Source organism: Bombina bombina, chromosome 9, assembly GCF_027579735.1.
Source record: "Bombina bombina isolate aBomBom1 chromosome 9, aBomBom1.pri, whole genome shotgun sequence".
In the NCBI taxonomy this organism is placed as follows: domain Eukaryota; kingdom Metazoa; phylum Chordata; class Amphibia; order Anura; family Bombinatoridae; genus Bombina; species Bombina bombina.
Genome location: NC_069507.1, coordinates 28095099 through 28121580, shown reverse-complemented (window position 1 = coordinate 28121580; position 26482 = coordinate 28095099). Strand labels below are relative to the sequence as shown.

The 26482-nt window shown below is 37.3% G+C and overlaps 1 protein-coding gene across 1 annotated transcript in view; it reads right to left on the bottom strand.

The window, feature by feature from the left end:
* Positions 1–18480: 18480 nt before the first annotated feature.
* The window catches only part of SYNPO2L (synaptopodin 2 like), a 94099-nt gene continuing 86097 nt past the window's right edge, over positions 18481–26482 (bottom strand). Inside the window, exon 4 of the mRNA XM_053692008.1 lies at positions 18481–23112. Within this exon, the coding sequence (XP_053547983.1) occupies positions 20792–23112 (2321 nt within the window). The 3' untranslated portion in view covers positions 18481–20791. The remainder of the gene's footprint in view (positions 23113–26482) is intronic.

The following is a 26482-nucleotide window of genomic DNA, read 5'->3' as shown; positions in this document are numbered from 1 at the left end:
ACGTATAATAAAACAGTTACACTAATACCCCTTTTAATCGCTGATATATACTATGCGTATAATAAAACAGTTACACTAATACCCCTTTTAATCGCTGATATAAACTATGCGTATCATAAAACAGTTACACTAATACCCTTTTAATCGCTGATATAAACTATGCGTATAATACAACAGTTACACTAATACCCCTTTTAATCGCTGATATAAACTATGCCTATCATAAAACAGTTACACTAATACCCCTTTTAATTGCTGATATAAACTATGCGTATCATAAAACAGTTACACTAATACCCCTTTTAATTGCTGATATAAACTATGCGTATAATAAAACAGTTACACTAATACCCCTTTTAATTGCTGATATAAACTATGCGTATAATAAAACAGTTACACTAATACCCCTTTTAATTGCTGATATATACTATGCGTATAATAAAACAGTTACACTAATACCCCTTTTAATCGCTGATATAAACTATGCGTATAATAAAACAGTTACACTAATACCCCTTTTAATTGCTGATATATACTATGCGTATCATAAAACAGTTACACTAATACCCCTTTAATTGCTGATATATACTATGCGTATAATAAAACAGTTACACTAATACCCCTTTTAATCGCTGATATAAACTATGCGTATAATAAAACAGTTACACTAATACCCCTTTTAATTGCTGATATATACTATGCGTATCATAAAACAGTTACACTAATACCCCTTTTAATCGCTGATATATACTATGCGTATAATAAAACAGTTACACTAATACCCCTTTTAATCGCTGATATATACTATGCGTATAATAAAACAGTTACACTAATACCCCTTTTAATCGCTGATATAAACTATGCGTATAATACAACAGTTACACTAATACCCCCTTTAATCGCTGATATAAACTATGCGTATAATTACAAAGACCGCTGCTCCATAATCCTGTCCGCCTGCTCTGAGCAGGTGGACAGGAATCGCCGGAATTCAACCTGATCGAGTACGATCGGGTTGAATGACACCTCCCTTGCTGGCGGTTGATTGGCCTCGAGTCTGCAGTGGGCGGCGTTGCACCAGCAGCTCTTGTGAGCTGTTGGTGCAATGCTGAATACGGAGAGCGTTTTACTCTCTGCATTCAGCGAAGTCTTGCGGACCTGATCCGCACTGTCGGATCAGGTCCGCAAGACATTTGATAAATAGGCACCTAAGCACTGGACTTTGAAACTAAAAGCTGGTAGCTCGGGAAAACTTAGCAGATTCTCTGTATGCTGTTTTTCAGGGACTGCTACAGCTTCACCCAGGACATGCCCTGCTCCACTCACAATACAACATGGGCCCATGGGTCACCAGACAGAAGCCTTAACCTCCCGTGCTGAAATGTTGAGAGTTATGCTAGCATCAAGTCTGTCTGGTTTTAGGATTTAAAGGCTTTTATAATACAACAGAATACTATTTTTTTAATAACAAAATATGTGAATGATACTTGTTTTCGAGAAACCATGAACATCGCTCGGTGGGATTCCTGCAGGTTATGCTCAATCCGTATGTTTAATGGATGAAACACGTAGTGGTGGGTTGTCCCTCTGGGGCTTCCGTACCCACTAGGGTTGCCACAACAGCCATGTTCGTAACTCATAACTGTTCAGGAAAACGTGGCTGAGGTGGCAACTCTAGTACACAAACTAGACGCAACATCCACTAATACCAGTATTTGCGTTTGCTGGTTGGGGAACTTGTAAGGCAGTGTACCGGAGATTGGTGCCAAGGGACAAACTACATGTCTGTTTGAAGCTTTATTCTGTAAGTGCATTTGCTAATATATACTATGCGTATCATAAAACAATTACACTAATACCCCTTTTAATTGCTGATATAAACTATGCGTATCATAAAACAGTTACACTAATACCCCTTTTAATTGCTGATATATACTATGCGTATAATAAAACAGTTACACTAATACCCCTTTTAATTGCTGATATATACTATGCGTATAATAAAACAGTTACACTAATACCCCTTTTACTTGCCGATATATACTATGCGTATCATAAAACAGTTACACTAATACCCCTTTTAATTGCTGATATATACTATGCGTATCATAAAACAGTTACACTAATACCCCTTTTAATTGCTAATATATACTATGCGTATAATAAAACAGTTACACTAATACCCCTTTTAATTGCTGATATATACTATGCGTATAATAAAACAGTTACACTAATACCCCTTTTAATTGCTGATATATACTATGCGTATAATAAAACAGTTACACTAATACCCCTTTTAATTGCTGATATATACTATGGGTATCATAAAACAGTTACACTAATACCCCTTTTAATTGCTGATATATACTATGCGTATAATAAAACAGTTACACTAATACCCCTTTTAATTGCTGATATATACTATGCGTATCATAAAACAGTTACACTAATACCCCTTTTAATTGCTGATATATACTATGCGTATCATAAAACAGTTACACTAATACCCCTTTTAATTGCTGATATATACTATGCGTATAATAAAACAGTTACACTAATACCCCTTTTAATTGCTGATATAAACTATGCGTATAATAAAACAATTACACTAATACCCCTTTTAATCGCTGATATAAACTATGCGTATCATAAAACAGTTACATTAATACCAATTTTAATCGCTGATATATACTATGCGTATAATAAAACAATTACACTAATAGCCCTTTTAATCGCTGATATATACTATGCGTATAATAAAACAGTTACACTAATACCCCTTTTAATTGCTGATATAAACTATGCGTATAATAAAACAGTTACACTAATATCGCTGATATAAACTATGCGTATAATAAAACAGTTACACTAATACCCCTTTTAATTGCCGATATAAACTATGCGTATAATAAAACAGTTACACTAATAGCCCTTTTAATCGCTGATATAAACTATGCGTATAATAAAACAGTTACACTAATACCCCTTTTAATTGCTGATATATACTATGCGTATAATAAAACAGTTACACTAATACCCTTTTAATCGCTGATATAAACTATGCGTATAATACAACAGTTACACTAATACCCCTTTTAATTGCTGATATATACTATGCGTATAATAAAACAGTTACACTAATACCCCTTTTAATCGCTGATATAAACTATGCGTATAATACAACAGTTACACTAATACTCTTTTAATCACTGATATAAACTATGCGTATAATAAAACAGTTACACTAATACCCCTTTAATTGCTGATATATACTATGCGTATAATAAAACAGTTACACTGATACCCCTTTAATCGCTGATATAAACTATGCGTATAATAAAACAGTTTCACTAATACCCCTTTTAATCGCTGATATAAACTATGCGTATAATAAAACAGTTACACTAATACCCCTTTAATCGCTGATATAAACTATGCGTATAATAAAACAGTTACACTAATACCCCCTTTAATCGCTGATATAAACTATGCGTATCATAAAACAGTTACACTAATACCCCTTTTAATCGCTGATATAAACTATGCGTATAATAAAACAGTTACACTAATACCCCCTTTAATTGCTGATATATACTATGTGTATAATAAAACAGTTACACTAATACCCCTTTTAATTGCTGATATATACTATGCGTATAATAAAACAGTTACACTAATACCCCTTTTAATCGCTGATATAAACTATGCGTATAATACAACAGTTACACTAATACCCCCTTTAATCGCTGATATAAACTATGCGTATAATTACAAAGACCGCTGCTCCATAATCCTGTCCGCCTGCTCTGAGCAGGTGGACAGGAATCGCCGGAATTCAACCTGATCGAGTACGATCGGGTTGAATGACACCTCCCTTGCTGGCGGTTGATTGGCCTCGAGTCTGCAGTGGGCGGCGTTGCACCAGCAGCTCTTGTGAGCTGTTGGTGCAATGCTGAATACGGAGAGCGTTTTACTCTCTGCATTCAGCGAAGTCTTGCGGACCTGATCCGCACTGTCGGATCAGGTCCGCAAGACATTTGATAAATAGGCACCTAAGCACTGGACTTTGAAACTAAAAGCTGGTAGCTCGGGAAAACTTAGCAGATTCTCTGTATGCTGTTTTTCAGGGACTGCTACAGCTTCACCCAGGACATGCCCTGCTCCACTCACAATACAACATGGGCCCATGGGTCACCAGACAGAAGCCTTAACCTCCCGTGCTGAAATGTTGAGAGTTATGCTAGCATCAAGTCTGTCTGGTTTTAGGATTTAAAGGCTTTTATAATACAACAGAATACTATTTTTTTAATAACAAAATATGTGAATGATACTTGTTTTCGAGAAACCATGAACATCGCTCGGTGGGATTCCTGCAGGTTATGCTCAATCCGTATGTTTAATGGATGAAACACGTAGTGGTGGGTTGTCCCTCTGGGGCTTCCGTACCCACTAGGGTTGCCACAACAGCCATGTTCGTAACTCATAACTGTTCAGGAAAACGTGGCTGAGGTGGCAACTCTAGTACACAAACTAGACGCAACATCCACTAATACCAGTATTTGCGTTTGCTGGTTGGGGAACTTGTAAGGCAGTGTACCGGAGATTGGTGCCAAGGGACAAACTACATGTCTGTTTGAAGATTTATTCTGTAAGTGCATTTGTTTGTTGTGTTCATATTTTTGGTAATAAATCTCACTTTGCTTTTTTCTAAGGTTTGAAGACCACAAGTAATCAGCTAAGTATCCCCAACAAAATGGACATTGAATTCAACAGCCAAAGGCACTTGACAAATGCGCAACACCCACATATAGACAAATAAATTATATTGCTATCGGCTACATATTTACAAGATATCAAACGATATGTTTTTATTGTGCGCCAGAATGTTTCCCAGTTGTATTTATTTGTGTTTTGTTTCGGCTTTATCAGTTATTTACAGGGGCGGTGTTGGGAAATAGAGATTGAATATTGTAGGAGTTGTCAAGCTTTAATGAGTGTTTTAATAAAAAATAACGACCAAGTCAGTATGTCTTTTTCTAAAATTTGAAAACTCATTTTTTTGAAAAAAAAAAAATGAAATGGATATTCTGGTCAAAATTTAAATGCACATAGATGAATTACATCTTTGTTTTACATTTTTCTCTGCACGTGCATGTGAAGCATAGCTAGATATTCTCAGTGCACCAGCATTTTAAATACAGCAGCTGCTCAGATATCCAGTAGGGCTTGTATCAGGTGCACCGTTCACGGTTCAAACTTAAATACATATTTAAAACAGCTACAGCTTTTATTAGAAGCAGTTTTGCTAATTCATTTATAACACAAAATGCATATGGATTCCAATTTGGCTGGAATGGTGACACTCAGATCTCTTCCTCTACCCCTGCTCTCTCTCCCTCTTTCCTTTCTCACATCAGTGACTGGTTATCTGGCGTTTCTTCCTGGATGGGCTTTCACCACCTAAAGATTAACATGTCCAAGACTGAGCTCCTTCTAATACCCCCCCCCCTCTAACTCTCCTCCGGTTTCTACACTTTCTATCACTGTTGGCTGCACCACTATCTTCCCAAGTCCGCTGCCTCGGAGTCACACTTGACTCCAATCTGTCCTTCATACCCACATTTCTCTTTTCATGCTGCCGCAACCACCTTCGCAATATCTCCAAAATGTGTCCGTTTCTGAGCACTGACACCACTAAGCAGCTAATCTACTTCCTGGTAATTGGCAGACTTGACTACTGTAATAACCTACTAACTGGCCTCCCTCTCTCCCCTCCAAACCATCCTAAATGCATCTGCCAGGCTAATCCACCTTTCTCGACGCTCTGTATCTGCTGCACCTCTCTGTGAGTCCCTTCACTGGCTGCCCATTGACAGCACAATTAAATTAAACATTATCACCCTAACCTAAAAATCACTCACCAATGCTGCCCCCCTACCTGCCCTCACTCATCAACAAATATACTCCAGCCCGCCCACTAAGGTCCAACAATAACCTGCTCCTTGTGTCCTCTACCATTACCTCCTCCCATGCTAGGCTGCAGGACAGTATCATATGGTAATGGCACAAACCCACTGGAACACACTTCCTTGCACAGTCAGACTTTCCCCTAATCTGTCCTCCTTTAAACTATCACTAAATACTTTTTTGTTCAGGGAAGCCACCACCCAACTCAGTGACAAATGAATTCCACTTACCTAATAATTGCCCTCAACTAACTCCTCACTAACATCATTATCACCTTTGCAGTCCCCACCTCCTGTTTCTCACCCTCCTACCCATCTAGATTGTAAGTTCCCACAGGAATAGGACCCTCAATTCCTCCTGTATATATTTGTTTTATTTTGTCCTGTGTCTTAACATATTTTGTCATCTTTGTACTTTTATCTTTTGTTCCCATTGATAGTGCTGCAGGATTTGTTGGCCCTTTAATTAAATTCCTTATATGCACTCACAGGCAACTGTCTATTTACCTAATTATGAATACAATTCTACTGGTTTAAAACGTTTTATTGCATTTATTTTAATTATTTTTATTTTATTTGTGTTATGACTGAGTAGAATATTTACATTTAAAGGGACAGTCTAGGCCAAAATAAACTTTCATGATTCAGATAGAGCATGTAATTTAAAAAAAAATTCCAATTTACTTTTATCACCAATTTTGCTTTGTTCTCTTGGTATTCTTAGTTGAAAGCTTAATCTAGGAGGTTCATATGCTAATTTTTTAGACCTTGAAGGCCACCTCTTTTCAGAATGCATTTGAACAGTTTTTCACCACTAGAGGGTGTTAGTTCACGTATTTCATATAGATAACACTGTGCTCATGCACGTGAAGTTATCTGGGAGCAGGCAGTGATTGGCTAAACTGCAAGTCTGTCAAAAGAACTGAAATAAAGGGGCAGTTTGCAGAGGCTTAGATACAAGATAATCACAGAGGTTAAAAGTATATTATTATAACTGTGTTGGTTATGCAAAACTGGGGAATGGGTAATAAAGGGATTATCTATCTTTTAAAACAATACAAATGCTGGTGTAGATTGTCCCTTTAACAATGTAATAACAAATCACAGAAAAAAACAAATTAGTGCCCTGGAAAGTAAATAAATTAGCTCCGCACCTGCTCTAATGACAGCATAATGTACCTATAATAATTACATCACTTTACAATCACCGTTCACTGCCCTTGGTCATCGTACTTCATTCACATTAGATATATTTGAAAAATTTATAAAATCTCCTATCCGGAATTAAACTAAAACTTCCTGAACATTTCTAAATATAAATAGTTAATAATTAAGAGTTAATCTTTTTAATTTGTGTAAAACATTACAAATAAAATACATTAGAAAGGCTCTCTGTTCACCACTATACATAAAGCAAAATTCAGAATATTCTCTCTGATCATCTTGGGTTTTGTAGGGTCTTTCAGTGACACCTTGTGGTGAATGTAGGAAGTTACAGGAGTGCACATATTCAGTTACTTTATGCTGGTGGTTCCCAAACCTTTCCTGGCAGCCACTGCCTCCTTCGTTCCATAAACTCCTCATCAATAAAACCCCTCCCCCAATCCTACCCTGTAAAAGTAATCAGAATAGAATGAAGAAAACACAATAGAAAATGCAAAGAGTAACAATTCATTACAATTTTAAATGAAACTCTTCAGTCTAATTAATTAAAGGGACACTAAATCCAATTGTTTTTCTTTCACGATTCAGATAAAGCAGCAATTTTAAGAAACTTTCTAATTTACTCCTATTGTCAAATTTTCTTCGTTCTCTTGCTATCTTTATTTTAAAAGCAGAAATGTAATGCTTAGGAGCCGGCCCATTTTTGGTTCAGACCTGGGTTACGCTTCCTTACTGGTTAACTGAATGTAGTCACCAATAAGCAAGTGCTATCCAGGGTGCTAAACCTAAAATGGGCCGGCTCATAAGCTTCACATTCCTGCTTTTTAAATAAAGATAGCAAGAGAATGAAGAAAAATGGATAATAGGAGTAAATTAGAAAATTGCTTAAAATTGCTGCTGTATCTGAATCATTAAAGAAAAAATCTGGGTTTAGTGTCCCTTTAATTAAAAATGTATTTTCTTGATCTTGTTATATTTTCTTGACACTAGCCACTGCGCAAGAGTCTTATATACCACATTTAGTGGCTCGCTATTGTTAGCGTGGGTTGTGATAAGCAATATCGCGACCGTGCTAACTAGTGAGTATATTACAAGCTGAAGGTAAAAGGGTGCACTCAAGCGTAAACAAAATTTGCGCTCATTGGATTAGCACGAGTGAAGACCTAGGGGTAGATTTATTAATGGTTGAGCGGATATGATTAGCTGTAGTGAATCATGTCCGCTCGACCTCGCTAAATGCCGACAGCATACACTGTCGGCATTTAACATTGCACAAGCACTTCTAGTGATATGCTTGTGCAATGCCGCCCGCTGCTAACCGGCAGCCAATGGGCCGCTAGCAGGGGCCCTCAATTATCACAATCGTATCAGGATGATTTCAGTCCTTAAGGAGCAGTGGTCTTATGACCGCTGCTTCCTAACCTCTGTTTCTGGCGGACCAGAGAAGATGGAGTTTCGATGCAGCATCCGCTGTTATAAAGCGCCCCCCTGGCGTAAAATGTAAGGGACAAAAAAAAAGTTGCACCAAACATATAAGAATAACATTAAAATAAACTATTATGCTCATATGTACAGTTTCTGATATAAAATATTTCATATAAATATTAAAAACAAAATTATAAGGGTTAAAAGTGATGTAGTATATGGCAAGGTATTTGACTGGAAATGGCTATAATGTGTATATACATTTTTGTAAATATTTTATTATAACTTTTCATGTGACAACACTGAAGAAATGACACTTTGCTACAATGTAAAGTAGTGAGTGTACAGCCTGTATAACAGTGTAAATATTTTATTGTATCTTTTCATGTGACAACACTGAAGAAATGACACTTTGCTACAATGTAAAGTAGTGAGGGTACAGCCTGTATAACAGTGTAAATTTGCTGTCCCCTCAAAATAACTCAACACACAGCAATTAATGTCTAAACCACTGGCAACAAAAGTGAGTACACACCTAAGTGGAAATGTCCAAATTGGGCCCAATTCGACATTTTCCCTCCCCAGTGTCATGGGACTTGTTAGTGTTATAGGGTCTCAGGTGTGAATGGGGAGCAGGTGTGTTAAATTTGGTGTTATCGCTCTCATACTCTCTCACACACTGGTCACTGGAAGTTCAACATGGCACCTCATGGCAAAGAACTCTCTGAGGATCTGAAAAAAGAATTGTTGCTCTACATAAAGATGGCCTAGGCTATAAGAAGATTGCCAAGACCCTGAAACTGAGCTGCAGCACAGTGGACAAGACCATACAGCGGTTTCACAGGACAGGTTCAACTCAGAACAGGCCTCACCATGGTCGACTAAAGAAGTTGAGTGCACGTGCTCAGTGTCATATCCAGAGGTTGACTTTGGGAAATAGACGTATGAGTGCTGCCAAAATTGCTGCAGAGGTTGAAGGGGTGGGGGTCAGCCTGTGAGTGCCGCACACTGCATCAAATTGGTCTGCATGGCTGTCGTCCCAGAAGGAAGCCTTTTCTAAACATAATGAACAATAAAGTCTGCAAACAGTTTGCTGAAGACAAGCAGACTAAGGACATGCATTACTGGAACCATGCCCTGTGGTCCGATGAGACCAAGATAAACATATTTGGTTCAGATGGTGTCAAGTGTGTGTGGCGGCAACCAGGTGAGGAGTACAAAGACAAGTGTGTCTTGCCTACAGTCAAGCATGCTGGTGGGAGTGTCATGGTCTGGGCCTGAAAGAGTGCTGCTGTTACTGGGAGCTACAGTTCATTAAGGGAACCATGAATGCCAACATGTACTGTGACATACTGAAGCAGAGCATGATCCCCTCCCTTCGGAGACTGGGCTGCAGGGCAGTATTTCAACATAACAACTCCAAACACACCTCCAAGATGACCACTGCCTTGCTAAAGAAGCTGAGGATAAAGGTAATGGACTGGCCAAGCATGTCTCCAACCCTAAACCCTATTAAGCATCTGTGTGGCATCCTCAAACGGAATGTGCGGGAGCGCCGTCATGGAGGCGTGGAAGAGGACTCCAGTGGCAACCTGTGAAGCTCTGGTGAACTCCATGCCCAAGAGGGTTAAGGCAGTGCTGGAAAATAATGGTGGCCACACAAACTATTGACACTTTGGGCCCAATTTGGACATTTCAACTTAGGGGTGTACTCACTTTTGTTGCCAATGGTTTAGACATTAATGGCTGTGTGCTGAGTTATTTTGAGGAGACTGCAAATTTACACTGTTATACAGGCTGTACACTCACTACTTTACATTGTAGCAAAGTGTCATTTCTTCAGTGTTGTCACATGAAAAAATATAATAAAGTATTTACAAAAATGTGAGGGGTGTACTCACTTTTGTGGGATACTGTATATATGTACATATATGGCTATGGCTTAATATGTGTATGTGTGTATATATTGAAAGTAAAAATGTATTGCTCTTGCTCTAACCCAACGTGCGCAAAAAGCCGAACTTACATTGTGCGCGATAACCTATTCCCCCATAGAAGTCAATGGAGCAGATAAAGTTGAAAAAAAAATTAATACCCAACTCGCATGCAAACCCGATCGCATATTCTCATGTGCACTAACCCAACATGAAAAAATTAATATTTCACATTCCAATGTTCTTCACATAGAAGAATATGTTCTATGTATTCATAAATACATATTTCTACATATATAAGATGTTTTTTCGTACAATATATATCTATACCTAAATATATAGATGATTATATATAGGTATACAGTATCTCACAAAAGTGAGTACACCCCTCACATTTTTGTAAATATTGTATTACATTTTTTCATGTGACAACACTGAAGAAATTACACTTTGCTACAATGTAAAGTAGTGAGTGTACAGCCTGTATAACAGTGTAAATTTGCTGTCCCCTCAAAATAACCCAACACACAGCCATTAATGTCTAAACCATTGGCAACACAAAAGTGAGTACACACCTAAGTGGAAATGTCCAAATTGGGCCCAAAGTGTCAATACTTTGTGTGGCCACTATTATTTTCCAGCACTGCCTTAACCCTCTTGGGCATTGAGTTCACCAGAGCTTCACAGGTTGCCACTGGAGTCCTCTTCCACTCCTTCATGACAACATCACAGAGCTGGTGGATGTTAGAGACCTTGCGCTCCCCTACCTTCTTTTTGAGGATACCCCACAGATGCTCAATAGGGTTTAGGTCTGGAAACATGCTTGGCGAGTCCATCACCTTTACCCTCAGCTTCTTTAGCAAGGCAGTGGTCGTCTTTTAGGTGTGTTTGGGGTCGTTATGTTGGAATACTGCCCTGTGGCCCAGTCTCCAAAGGGAGGGGATCATGCTCTGCTTCAGTATGTCACAGTACATGTTGGCATTCATGGTTCCCTCAATGAACTGTAGCTCCCCAGTGCAGGCAGCACTCATGCAGGCCCAGACCATGACACTCCCACCAGCATGCTTGACTGTAGGCAAGACACACTTGTCTTTGTACTCCTCACCTGGTTGCCGCCACACAAACTCGACACCATCTGAACCAAATAAGTTTATCTTGGTCTCATCGGACAACAGGACATAGTTCCAGTAATCCATGTCCCTAGTCTGCGTTTCTTCAGCAAACTGTTTGCAGGCTTTCTTGAGCTTCATCTTTAGAAGAGGCACTCATATGTCTATTTCCTAAAGACAACCTCTGGATATGACACTGAACACGTGCACTCAACTTCTTTGGTCGACCATGGCGAGGCCTGTTCTGAGTGGAACCTGTCCTGTGAAACCGCTGTATAATCTTGCCCACCGTGCTGCAGCTCAGTTTCAGGGTCTTGCCAATCTGCTTATAGCCTAGGCCATCTTTATGTAGAGCAACAATTCTTTTTTTCAGATCCTCAGAGAGTTCTTTGCATGAGGTGCCATGTTTAACCTCTTAAGGACATATGACGGAATTTTTCCGTCATAAAACAATTGAGCAAACAGAAAGCTGTGTCCTTAAAGGGTTAAGGGACACTGAACCCAAATTGTTTCTATTGTGATTCAGATAGAGCATGCAATTTTAAGCAACTTTCTAATTTACTCCTATTATCAAATTCTTTTCATTCTCTTGGTATCTTTATTTGAAATGCAAGAATGTAAGTTTAGATGCCGGCCCATTTTTGATGAACACACTGTGTTGTTCTTGCTGATTGGTGGGTAAATTCACCTACCAATAAACAAGTGCTTTCCATGGTCTGAACCAAAAAAATTGCTTAGATGCCTTCTTTTTCAAATAAAGAAAGCAAGAGAACGAAGAAAATTTGATAATAGGAGTAAATTAGAAAGTTGTTTAAAATTGCATGCTCTATCTGAATCAAGAAAGATCAAATTTGGGTTCAGTGTCCCTTTAAACTTCCAGTGACCAGTATGAGAGAGTGTGAGAGCGATAACACCAAATTTAACACACCTGCTCCCCATTCACACCTAAGACCTTGTAACACTAATGAGTCACATAACACCGAGAGGGAAAATGGCTAATTGGGCCTAATGGGTAGGCTGACCATATTTCCTTGAGGCAAAAACGGGATATTGAGATGTCAAAAACGGGACGGGGTTAATATTCTTTATTCATAGGAAAAAAGTATGATTTTAACAAAAGTAAATTTTTATGACATGAATATAAACTTTTGAGTCAACAATTATTCTTTTGTTATTGGTCTCACTATCTCCACTATCATAAAGTATTCAAATTTATCATACAATTTTACATTTGCCAAACACAAACATGATTTTAAAAAGTGAGTTTTCACCATAACGTCTAAATACCAATCCCCAGTGTTTTCACTATGTCCCCATGACCTAAATTTGAAATGTGTATAATTTTTAATCACATGCTCTTTAGCTAACTCAATGTTTCCAAATTCCCCAAAAATATGAACTGATTTTTGGTAAAGGCAGGGTTTAAGTGTAGCTTCTGAACAGGAGTTTGGAAGATCTGGATTGATTAGTATAATAGTAGTTGTAGATTTTAGCTGAGTTGCCCAAAAATGTTACATGGAAGAACTGAGAAAAACGTGGAAATAGTTACTTGATTGATAATGATAACTGTGCAACATAATTAGCATCCTGTTGCACTGCAGCAGCATAATTTTATAATGTTAAATTGATTGACAGGCTCACAGGTCAGACTCTTACCGTAAACATCTCTTGCAGAAGTTGATCTATTGAATTATTTCTCTGATGGTCAGAATTGATGATGGCAGTGGCAGATGATCTTTAGATCGATGACAGATCTAGTCCGACTCCTTATTCTTATAAGACCTTGCTTGGCGGCTAGCTTGTAGTTCTAACTATCTTCCCTCTTATGACCTCGTCTCAAAGTCTCTCTCCTCAGCTCAGTCTGACAGCTCTCAACTAACCTGTCACTTTCTATCACGTCCCTAATTTAGAGCGCGGGCGGCATAAACGTGGTGTGGATCATGTGGGCATGGCCACCCAACCCCAACCCTGTAGTGAAAAACAAACTGCCTTCCCCGCCGGTGGGGACTTTTTTCAGTAGTAGTGTGTGCTAAAAAATGAGACTGGCGCTGGCCACAATCGGATAAACTCAAAAACGGGACAAAATGTACATTATTAAAAAAACAACGGGACGGGGAAAACATAAAATAACGGTACTGTTTCTTTTAAAACGGGACGTATGGTCAGCCTACCAATGGGACCCAATATTGCTTGCGCCAAACATTTGTGCTCCACTCCTAATATGTCCTTATATGTTTTATAGGAATGGATAATCAACTCTATTTCACTCTTTATATAAACCCATCTTATCTCCAGTTGTCTAACTGCTTCACATTAATCAAAACTTTTTTTAAAAGGATATTTTATGCTTTGTGTCACATTTCAACAATTCACTTTTATCATCTTAGTATTGTACCTTCATGATAATATAGAATATAAACACAAATAAAGGATAATAGGTTTTATTGAGCACAATCAGGTAGTCAAGACGTGCGATACACAGGTATTCAGGCAGCAGGAGGTTAAACTTGTAGCAATAGACAACAAGTTCAATACTATAACAGGCAGGGTCATACACAGGTATTCAGGCAATACTATAACAAGGCAGGGTCATACACAGGTATTCAGGCAATACTATAACAGACAGGGTCATACACAGGTATTCAGGCAATACTATAACAGGCAGGGTCATACACAGGTATTCAGGCAATACTATAACAGGCAGGGTCATACACAGGTATTCAGGCAATACTATAACAGACAGGGTCATACACAGGTATTCAGGCAATACTATAACAGGCAGGGTCATACACAGGTATTCAGGCAATACAATAACAGGCAGGGTCATACACAGGTATTCAGGCAATACAATAACAGGCAGGGTCATACACAGGTATTCAGGCAATACTATAACAGGCAGGGTCATACACAGGTATTCAGGCAATACTATAACAGGCAGGGTCATACACAGGTATTCAGGCAATACAATAACAGGCAGGGTCATACACAGGTATTCAGGCAATACAATAACAGGCAGGGTCATACACAGGTATTTAGGCAATACTATAATGATGCAGGGTCATACACAGGTATTAAGGCAATACTATAATGAGGCAGGGTCATACACAGGTATTCAGGCAATACAATAACAGGCAGGGTCATACACAGGTATTCAGGCAGCAGGAGGTTAAACTTGTAACAACGGACAAAGGGGTTGATTTATGAAACAGCGGATGCTGCTTCCGACCCACTCCGCTTCAGTTCCGTCTGAAGCAGACGTTAAGAAGCTACCTCTGAGGTGGCGGACAGCAATCAGCCCGATCTAATACGATCGGGTTGATTGACACCCCCTGCTAGCGGCCGATTGGCTACGAATCTGCAGGGAGCGGTATTGCACCAGCAGTTCAAGAGAACTGCTGGTGCAATGATAAATGCAGACAGCGTATGCTGTCGGCATTCATTGATGTGCGGCGGACATGATTCACTATAGCGGATCATGTCTGTCCGCATCATGACAAATTTACCCCAAAAAGTTCAATACTATAACAGGCAGGGTCATACACAGGTATTCAGGCAATACTATAATGAGGCAGGGTCATACACAGGTATTCAGGCAATACTATAATGAGGCAGGGTCATACACAGGTATTCAGGCAATACTATAATGAGGCAGGGTCATACACAGGTATTCAGGCAATACTATAATGAGGCAGGGTCATACACAGGTATTCAGGCAATACTATAATGAGGCAGGGTCATACACAGGTATTCAGGGAATACTATAATGAGGCAGGGTCATACACAGGTATTCAGGCAATACTATAACAGGCAGGGTCATACACAGGTATTCAGGCAATACTATAATGAGGCAGGGTCATACACAGGTATTCAGGCAATACTATAACAGGCAGGGTCATACACAGGTATTCAGGGAATACTATAACAGGCAGGGTCATACACAGGTATTCAGGCAATACTATAACAGGCAGGGTCATACACAGGTATTCAGGCAATACTATAACAGGTAGGGTCATACACAGGTATTCAGGCAATACTATAATGAGGCAGGGTCATACACAGGTATTCAGGCAATACTATAATGAGGCAGGGTCATACACAGGTATTCAGGCAATACTATAATGAGGCAGGGTCATACACAGGTATTCAGGCAATACTATAATGAGGCAGGGTCATACACAGGTATTCAGGCAATACTATAATGAGGCAGGGTCATACACAGGTATTCAGGGAACAGACAAGGGTAAAGCAGTAACCAGGAGGGTCAAGCATAAAGCAAACTGCCCTTTGAGATGTCAACAAAGAAGTCAGACGTGAAAAGAAAATAAATGAAGGGAAAAGACAACAATAGGGTGAAAAGGGGAAGATAATTAATGAATCTACTTCTTTGGATCCTGTAGACTCACCTTGGAGAAACAATCAGAACTCTCAAATTGAAAATAAAAGTTGAATATTTTATTTATTTTTTAAACAATTTAACTGAATTTCATTTCTGTGCTGCTCCTGTTGAACTCACTGTCACCTGGCTGAGCGGTGCAGTCAGTATATTAAAGGAACATAAAACCCAACATTTTTCTTTCATGATTCAGATAGAACAAACACTTTTAAACAACTTTCCAATTTTCTTCTATTTGCAATTTTTCTTCCTTTTCTTGTTATTCTTTGTTGGAAAGCAGTGATGTAAGCTCAGGAGTGTGCACGTGTCTGCAGCACTATATGACAATGTTATACATTAGCAGAAGCACCAGATGGAAGCACTATTTTCCAATAGGGTGATAATTAAACAGCCATTACAAGTGATCAGATCTCTGGTTTCTAAAATAGAGGACATTATAGTTTTTTTATTAAAAAAAAAATCTAGCATTTTTTTAAAATAAAAAATTACTGCACTAGGCTGTTTAGGGGCTAGTTTCTACATAAATTTACACATATTAACACCTAAATATATATATTTATAAATGCTGCCCATCGCTGTGTGACTTACCCTTTCGCTGCGTGAGGTTCTGATGTCGTCTCAGAATGAGACTCCCGTTGGAGCCTATGGAAGTGTGCTCTCGTGAGCGCAATGCTTCCATGCAATGCGAACACAAGGTCGCGTTTCCATTCTACCATACTTGTAATACCAGCGCACATTAGCATATTGCTTTCTAGAAAGTGATATTTAGAGCTCCACTTGTAATCTGGCCCTATATATTTTATTAAAAAAGTAACTTCCTAGCAGACATCTAAGTTGAATTTAAAACCAAATCATTCTCATCCAAGGCAAGACCAGGCAGACCTAACATAATTACACCATTAGAAGACCATTATTATTATGAAATTGAACAGTATCTCTGCATCCACAATTCCAGCCCAGCTGAACCAGGTCTATCCTATCTCAGTAAGCAAATGCACAGTCAAAAGACAACTAAAAAGTGCTGTCTTCATGGGAGAGTAGCTGCCTCTAAATCACTTCTTAGTTGAAAAAAACAAGTCAAAGCGGACAATATGGAAATTTCACATTGAAAGATTGTTTATTGACCAATCAAAATGATAAAATTTAGGTTGCAAAAATCTATAATTTAACAATGAAGTAAATATTCAGTTGTCAGGAATTTTTGCCTCTCATGGAGTTGGTGATTCACTTCAGCTAAACTACACTTTGATCAAGGAGAAGAACCACTATTCTGCAGAGTCTTACCATCCCTTCTGATTTCAAGTTCTTTGTGAGCAGATTCGTTCTTCAGCAGGACAACAATCCTAAACACACATCTAAGCTGTGCCAGGTGTATTTCAAGTCCAAGGAAGAGCAAAGAGAGCTAATTTGTGTGGTTTTGCCTCTTCAAACCCCTTTGGAAACAAAATACAAGAGGCAAAATACACTATGGCATCTAAAGAAATGCTGGAATAATATGGATTGTGAAATTCTGCACAAACAATCAATTGGAGCTTTGGAAACTATTGGTAGGTATGGTCTGTTCTCCGATAACCTGGTTACTTGTTTTCTCTACTACAAGGTGTCCCTGAAAATTATATTCAAATCTTGGCATCTAAAAGATAGATAGATAGATAGATAGATAGATAGGATAGATAGATAGATAGATAGATAGATAGATAGATAGATAGATAGATAGATAGATGATAAATGATTGATAGATAGATAGATAGATAGATAGATAGATAGATAAATAGATAGATAGATGATAAATGATTGATAGATAGATAGATAAATAGATAGATAGATGATAAATGATTGATAGATAGATAGATAGATAGATGATAAATGATTGATAGATAGATTAGATAGATAGATAGATAGATAGATAGATAAATAGATAGATAGATGATAAATGATTGATAGATAGATAGATAGATAGATGATAAATGATAAATGATTGATAGATAGATAGGATAGATAGATAGATAGATAGATGATAAATGATTGATAGATAGATTAGATAGATAGGATAGATAGATAGATAGATAGATAGGATAGATAGATAGATAGATGATAAATGATTGATAGATAGATTAGATAGATAGATAGATAGATAGATAGACAGACAGATAGGATATTAATGGCTAGATATATAAATGATTGATAGATAGATAGATAGATAGATAGATAGATAGATAGATAGATGATAAATGATAAATGATTGATAGATAGATTAGATAGATAGATAGATAGATAGATAGATAGATAGATAGATAGATAGATAGACAGACAGGATATTAATGGCTAGATATATAAATGATTGATAGATAGATAGATAGATAGATAGATAGATAGATAGATAGATAGATAGATAGACAGATAGGATATTAATGGCTAGATATATAAATGATGATAGGTAGATATATGATGGATGGATGGATCACAAACACATACACACCAGCACACAATTTTTCCTCTATCATTGGATAAAAACTTTATTCAGTAATACACATACATCTTTACCCCTGGTGCCATGCTGCTTGTAAACCAGCACTTGTTACACTTATGTTAAAAGGCTTTTATTAGTGCTACATTCAAAACTAGCTGTCAAAATACAGAGTTTTCTCTTCCAAGTAGGTTTCTTGCAACAAAACCATTTAATAAATTGTACAAACTAATAATCTACTTCAGAGCACACACATTTTGCTACACGCTCCCTCTGAGCTCAGTACTTTACTAAAACATATTTTAACAATTCATTTCTAAAAACTCTAGTTTTCTTTCTCAGATCTACTTATCCTTCATTAGGCCTTGTATAGGTCTCCCCTGTGCATCACAGTCCTAAGCAGCACCTTCTATTTCTTTGTTTCTGCATTGTCCAAACCAATAATAAAAATCCCTCATTTTAATTTCATTCATAGTTGAGATGAAATCTCTGGTTTAATTTATACAGTTATTACAGTTCTCAGTGAGTGTCATCATGCTGTTCACAAGCTATAAAGAGACCCCGTCTTCATGTCTGTTATATACCTGTGCCAAAACTTCCAAATGTTTTTCTCTAGCAATCTTCCAACACCTGGACATACATTGCGCTTCTTTCAAATGAACCTAAGCTGAGTTTTAGCACTGAAATCTGCAACCTAATTTATTCGTAGCTGTGATTTACACACTTTCAGAACATATATTACTGTTCAGTACATTTGTATTTCATCCTTGAATATTCCAACTACACCCAATGAACCTGTATAAAAATCATCTCACCAACGTGTGCCTTTTTACTAAGATATTAAAATTGTTTAAGTCAATCACAGTTCAGTTAATGTAGAGTTTATGGAGCTTATGACTAGGCTTAGAATGAAGATGTCTCTGGTTGACTGTGGGCTAATAATTCCACCTACTTTTTTTTATAATAAATATCTCAATTTGAATGCACTGATGTATATCCCACAAGTGCCACATAAAATTGTGAATTAGAGAACCAAACACACAAACACAAAGCAAGAAAATGGCATTGTCTTCAAACACTGACAAATATGGTCCATGAATTAAGGTATGAGACACACTTTTACATGATGTTTTGTAAATGTTCTTAGGCAATTAGTTCACACATTTTTTAGAGGAGTTACCTAAATATTTTAGAGACGATAGAGGTATTTGATGATCAGAATAATGTCATGGGAAAATACAGCTTTCATTTTTATGCTTATGAAAAAAGCTGTTTCATATAAACACGTTTGCACATAAAAAAGCATTATGCAGGAAATGCGTGCATGCAGGGGGTGAAATAGATTTATTCTATATGGGAGGCAATAAAAAGCACAAAAAAGCACAAAAAGCATCAGTGGTACATATAGCAAACAACACCATTTGACAATATTGGCACACTTGTATGTATAACAAACAAAAACACAAACTAATGAAACTACATAAAAAATGTCATTGATTTCATGACATTCATAATAATGATTTTATACTTGTTTTAAACTGGGAAATGCAAATGCCATGCACACACTAAGTAAACATACTATTTATTCTCATTTTATAGTACTAGAATTACTGCTTCGGTAGAAGCTTATTAACTACTCCACCCATTGTTTTAAGGATTATGTTTGCTTGGTAGTCAAGCTCCTTATAAACTGTCACCAATAAGGAGTATTTAATTAGTACCCACAGATTAAGATGGCACACGCAAGTCAATTTTATGTGGCTAAGGAGATATATCCCCTCTTGAGCAACAAGATGCAATATGTGTGTCACTTACAATGTTCTCATCTTGTTCAACAGAAAGATCCCAGAGGTATCTTAGTCTTCATGTGTGTCCTAAACCAACTACTGATGCATATTGGTCAGTTAGACCTCACAGTCAGCCTCTTGTGTTTTATCTTTAATGACAATATCTACACATTCATAAAATCCATAATTGGTATTGAACTCTATCAGAATTTGCCATGTTTTGGATTTATATTTCTTTTGCACAAAAATGTTTTGGCTTTAACTTTTACTGTGTCTTTGTTGGCACATCCTTTGCTGCTTTGCTTGTCATTACTTTATCCATCTCTGATCCATCACAAAAACATTTCTTCTTATTATTTTCTTACTTTATTCCTTCTAATGTGTTAAAGTTTTTAAGTACAGTCTTGGTCTTCAACACAGATTTTATAGGGAGACGACAAGGGTATGAGAAGGGTTATTTAGTAAATTAAATTCAAAAAGCAAAAGTGTTTTCAAGAAACGTTTAACTTCAGTATAACATCTGCCATTAGATTACTGAATTATTGGTTAGAAATGGACTTTGGCGGGCCTCCATACATTAGCTTGCATACCTGTTCTAGATGCTGAGAACCGAGGTTTTGGTACTGGGATACTAGCAACTGAAGCTCTAGGTGAAGTAACTGAACTAATAGGACTGAGAATGCCAGAAGCTGGATATTGAGGTGGGCTAGAATACTGACTGGCCTTTTGTGCAGGAGAAAGGTTATAGAGAGGTACTGCAGCTTCTGGTGACATAGGCTGAGAGATGGTATCTGTTCTCCATACTGGTTCTGCAAGTGTGGTTGCTGATCTTGGAGTTAAAACAGTAGGCACCATGTTGATTGATGACGACATTGGAGTTGGAGTTGAAAATCGTTTAATCTCATGAGCTCTAGCAGTTTTCACAGGAACTTGCCTAGTAGGGGTGACTGATAAATTGTGTTTTTGGGTGTCCTGGGTTGATGGACTTCCACTGTTAGATGAGTCCCCAAAACAAAACATTGCTGAATTTAACTGGTACGGCTGGTGACGCATAAAATCAATGGCCTGCATTCTTGGTTTACCTCCAGCAGCCTTTTTAACTTTGCTCTCTGCTTTGTTAGATTGGGATTTAGATGCTGCTAATGGATAAAATGGAGAATACAATGGATTGTAGGCAATTGGAGGTGGAGCGCGGATATTGGATGAGTATTTCCAAGAAGAGGGAAGAGAGGGTGTTGGAGAGGGTGTTCTTGGTCTGGAATTAGGCCTGGATCTAGACACATTATTTGAGTCCACAACAAACTTGTCCATCCGACTTTGTCTCTTGGCAAAAAGTTCTGCTCCTTTACCTTTCATTTGTGGCATATCTTGGGCACCATTTACAAGTTCATCACCTGATTGCTTTGCCTGAGGTTTAGGGGCCACAGGCGGAGGAATTTTAAACTTACGTCCTGAAGGCTGCATGAAGTTGCATGCTTCAGCTCCTAAACTAAGAAAATCCTCTTCAGGCCCAGACTCAAATCCTGCTCCAGGTTGATCTTGCTTTGGCTTTTCATCAATGTTCTGCACCAGAGATAAAAGTTCTGGATTGGGTAAATACTTCTTTTCCTCTTTTTTGATAAACATCTGTTTTTTGCCACCCCTTTTCCGTGCCTCATTTAATATACCAGTACGCCCAACAGGTACGGAAATCCTCTGTTCTCTTGAATTTACAGACTCCAGAGGTTGGATTACAGGTGTTCCTGGAGTACTATAAGAAGGGGATGCCTTCAATACAGTTGGTGCTGGGCTGAAATGGGAAACAGGAGAGGTCAGTGTGGTTGCAGGAGAAGAATCTACTAGTTTAACCATACTTGGCTGTGAAGCTATTGTTTGAGATCCTGAAGGGCGTGAAGGAGACGAGAGATATATGGATGCAGTTGTTGCCCGTGGTGTTGCCGCAAGTGAAGGAGAATCTACAATATTTTCACCTCCAGTGTACTGAGCTACAGATGGCTTTCCAGGTGCTGGAATATAGAGTGAAGCAACAGAGCTTACTGGAGCCTTTTGCATACTTGAAGAAGTATCTGGGACAAACTGAGTGAATGGTGACGGAATTATATTTTGCACAGATGGACTTTCACTTGTTTTTCTTGGTGTAGAAGGCTTAAAAACAACGGAAGAAGCCATTGTGCGCTGTACAGCCTGGCCTGGAGTAAATGGTCTTGCTGACCTATTGAAAAAACTTGTTGCTGTAATAGGTGACTGAATACCATCTGTTTGTACAGGTTGGAACTGAGGAGTAGATAATGATATCTGTGCACTTGTCACTTTGGTTCTTTCTGAATCCCTATTCTCTTGGCCTCTGTTAACAGGAGATAGCACCTCACCATTGACCATTGCTCTTTGTGAAGTAAGGGGAGGATTGGCTGGTTCTTGAGAATTTTGGGATGGGATATTGTCAATAGAAAACTGTCCAGATCTTTGCCTTTGTAGATCAAATAGTGCAGCTCCTTTTCCAGATGCTTCACTCAGACCTCTATCTTCTTGTTGTTGTTCATGATCCATTTTTGGTTTCTCAATGTCCAAATAAGTGCTGTCCCAGTCTGAATGGTTTGTTAGGCTTCTAGCATCTGAGAAACCTTCTTCATCAAATTCAGATTCACTTGTTGGAAAGACACCGTCTTCGTCCTCAATGTATCTATCCTCGTCTACACTGCCGTAGCTTACAAGGGTATACTTCTTTGCTCTCTGACGCCTCTTTTTAAACATAAGCACACCCTTGGAATGAGGATTCGGTGCATCTGTCAGCAAAGATGCAATTGTTCTGCACTTTGTTCTAGCCTCCTTTACGTTCTTTTCCTGAACACTCTCACTACGATGAAGTTCTAGAAGAGAAGATGGGAAATACAGAGGGTCACAACTAGGCTTCATTTTACAATGGTAATGATTGAGTACCTTAAATTCTTATATAACAAATGAACAATCGCTTGGCTAAAAAAAAAATTCACAAATGATTACTTTTTTTAATTCTCTAAAATAAAAATATACTTCTTTTTACTGAATTAGTCTGTATACCAGTGAGTGCAGTTTGCTCCCACTCACGGAAGAGGATGACAGTTAACTGAATGAAAATGAATAGGCAAGTAATTGCTGGACAATCCAAAGGCTAATTTCCAGCTAATTAGTATACTGTTCTCCTAGAATAACATTTCACATTCCACAATGTATTTTTTCACTTGGATAAAATTATTTATTGTTTATTTTTTTACGGGTGTCTGTATGAGGGTGTGAGTTTTATGAATAAAATGAAAACTCTTTTTTTTTCTAAACTACTAGACTGCATTTAACAGTGCTAGTATTAAAGCAATTGATAGATAGACAGACAGATGGACAGTCAGACAGATAGATAGATGGACAGACAGACAGACAGATATTTCTAAAATATAAAAATAAAATATAAGTCATCACTTATGGCCAAATGTATAAATGAATATAAAAGATAAAAAGACTAGCTCACATAAAATAAGCCAACTTTGATGTTTTCTCCAAAAATGAATTACAAAATAAAATATGCCAATGTTTTGGACACTCAAACCTTATTTAAACCCCAACTATCACCATTTTACAATTAACAATAATTAACAAATTTGAATAATCCATAAAATTAAATTAAAGGGACATTAAGATCAAAATGTAATTACCCCCAAAAAAAGTTATATACATATTAAAATAAATTGTTTTTTATGTTTATTTTGCCTTCATCTCCTGTGATTTAAATTGTAAAAATCAAAATATATTATTTCCACTCCCCCGCAGAGTGCATTCTGTGGCATTCAGAACTACCCAGTGATTGTTTTGTATGTGCAGATTAGAACCTGCTTTATATCTGTTTCTAATTGTCCACATCAGAGGAGATAAAATAAACATATTTGAGTTGGGTTTTTTTTTAAATTGGTGTGCCCCTAACTGCAAAACAATATACAAACTGTGCTAAGAATAGAGTTCTAAATGGTTTAAAAACATTTATTTTGTATGCAGAGCTTTTGAAATGCATTAATTAATGATGCAATATGACTTTAATTTGTATTAATGTGCTTTATTATAGTGGGCTGGCCAGATTTGTTTGGTGTTAAATCTGTGAAATAATTTAACAGATATTCTAAATTTAGTCCTGACATAAAATATCCTGGCATTTACATTTTCTTTATAAATATTATTTTATTAAAACCAAAACAATTGTGTATCATAACTTATTTGTCTTTTTCCTACATATTATGTTAATCTAACAATAGTTCAGCTAAAGTCTTCCATATGAAAAAAGATCAGTTAAACATTTAATTTATTTATTTATTTGTGTGCTTAATCTCTGAGAAAAAGTAAAATCAATTTTGTTTAAATGTAAAATGATCAGGAAAATGAGGAAATGTATGTTGTATACCTAGATGTTCATTGATGACACCCACAGTTCTATTGGTGGAGAGGGGCAAGCCTCTCCAAGCCTAACAAGACAGGAAGATCTTGTGTTTCCCCCCCAATAAACAAAAAACTGTAATACAATTTAAAAATGTACAAAAACATAGCATCACTTTAATTTGAACCTTAAATCATTGTTTCATGATAACTTTTTATGAGGTTGTTATATAAATGCAATTTAAATATAATAGAAAAATTAGAAAAAAAGCTCACAAATTTTAGAAACAATTTGTACAACGATTGTCGGCAAAACAAATTTTATTCAATAGCATTTCTATTTAAATGGGAATTTCTATTGGAAACTTGGTAGCTTCAGAGTTTGTCACAGCAATATACACAACTTAAATAACATGAAGACAACTAACCCTTCAATAATAATAATAGGAATAATAATAATCAATAAGACACACTAGTAAATGTAACTACTGAACAGCCAGTAATGCCTGCTAGGCACAAATTATAAAAGGGTCCAGAAAGGTTGTGCTAAAATAAGACATTGACTTGATATTTCCTTTGGTTATGCACTGCGTGCCTTTCATTAAACATCACAGCTACATAAAAACACGAATATAACTCCAAAAGACCAGATGTAGGGTATATAAGTTGCTTGAACAATATGCTGAGTATATTCCATTTCAGGTTATTGTTATTTTTTACCAAAACAAATTCATTTAAACCCTAAATTCTGTGTTAAATGTCACAGATTATTTATAATCTATGAAAATTTTCTATTTCTATAGAATTAGTTTTCTATAGAACAAATCCTTAGCCACATAGCCAAGTTACAAGTTCAAGGCTACAAAAGATACATTATTAGTGCCCCAGTGTCCTGTAATTCATGGTGTACAGCTAAATTCTGTAACAAACAAATGAACAAAAACATTGTATGCTTCTGTATTGTAGAATGGATTATTCCTTATCAAAAGCCTTGTTTTTGCTCTTGTTTTCTGTCTTTCATTATTCGAGCATATGCTAAATAATAACACGACCATTCCTCTATGCCCCTCTGATAAAGGAAGACCCAGTGCTAGATACGGAACAAGGTGCATTACCTGCATACAGATTATCAGCGCTGTGGTAGGAAGAGACTGGTGAATCAGGCATGACATATGCACCATTAGTAACAATGTTCCAGAAACAGAAGAGCTAAATCCACTCCGGACAGGAGCCAGACCAAAGCATGGAAATCTCCCTAGTTGAGCTGCTCTTTCTGCGAGCCTTTTAAAGTGCCCAGTTTTTACTTCTCTGTTGGGTTTCATGGCTCTCAAAGGCTGATGAGATCATTGAGTCTATTTTTACTGGCCAAGGCTTATCACTGGGATATGTTATGGACATTGTCACCTGTCACTTAAGCTCTGTTCCCTTTGCCTGTGATCATGCTAATTATTCTTCCCTCCACATAGTCACAGCCTTTTTTTTCTGTGTAATGTGAGGAACAATGATCTGTATTTCAGACTGGAAACATGAGGTCAACACACTTAAAATACCAGTCTTATCCATAGACCTCTAGCTATGCTGCTCATGGTCTCCATCTAACATATAGGAACAAATGTGTTTGTTGAATCCAGATTTCTCAGGGAGAAATAAATAGATAAGCGGGTGGTGAATTCATCAGCAGAAGAGAGTGGGTCAAATGTAAAATATATGTTCTTATGGAAAAGGGACAGGAAGTGAAAATGAAACATTCATGATTAGAGAGAACACACAATTTAAAAAACAAACTTTGGCAGCTGTATTTGCATGAATGTTTGTAACAATGGTACACATATAGTGCTCAAGAAA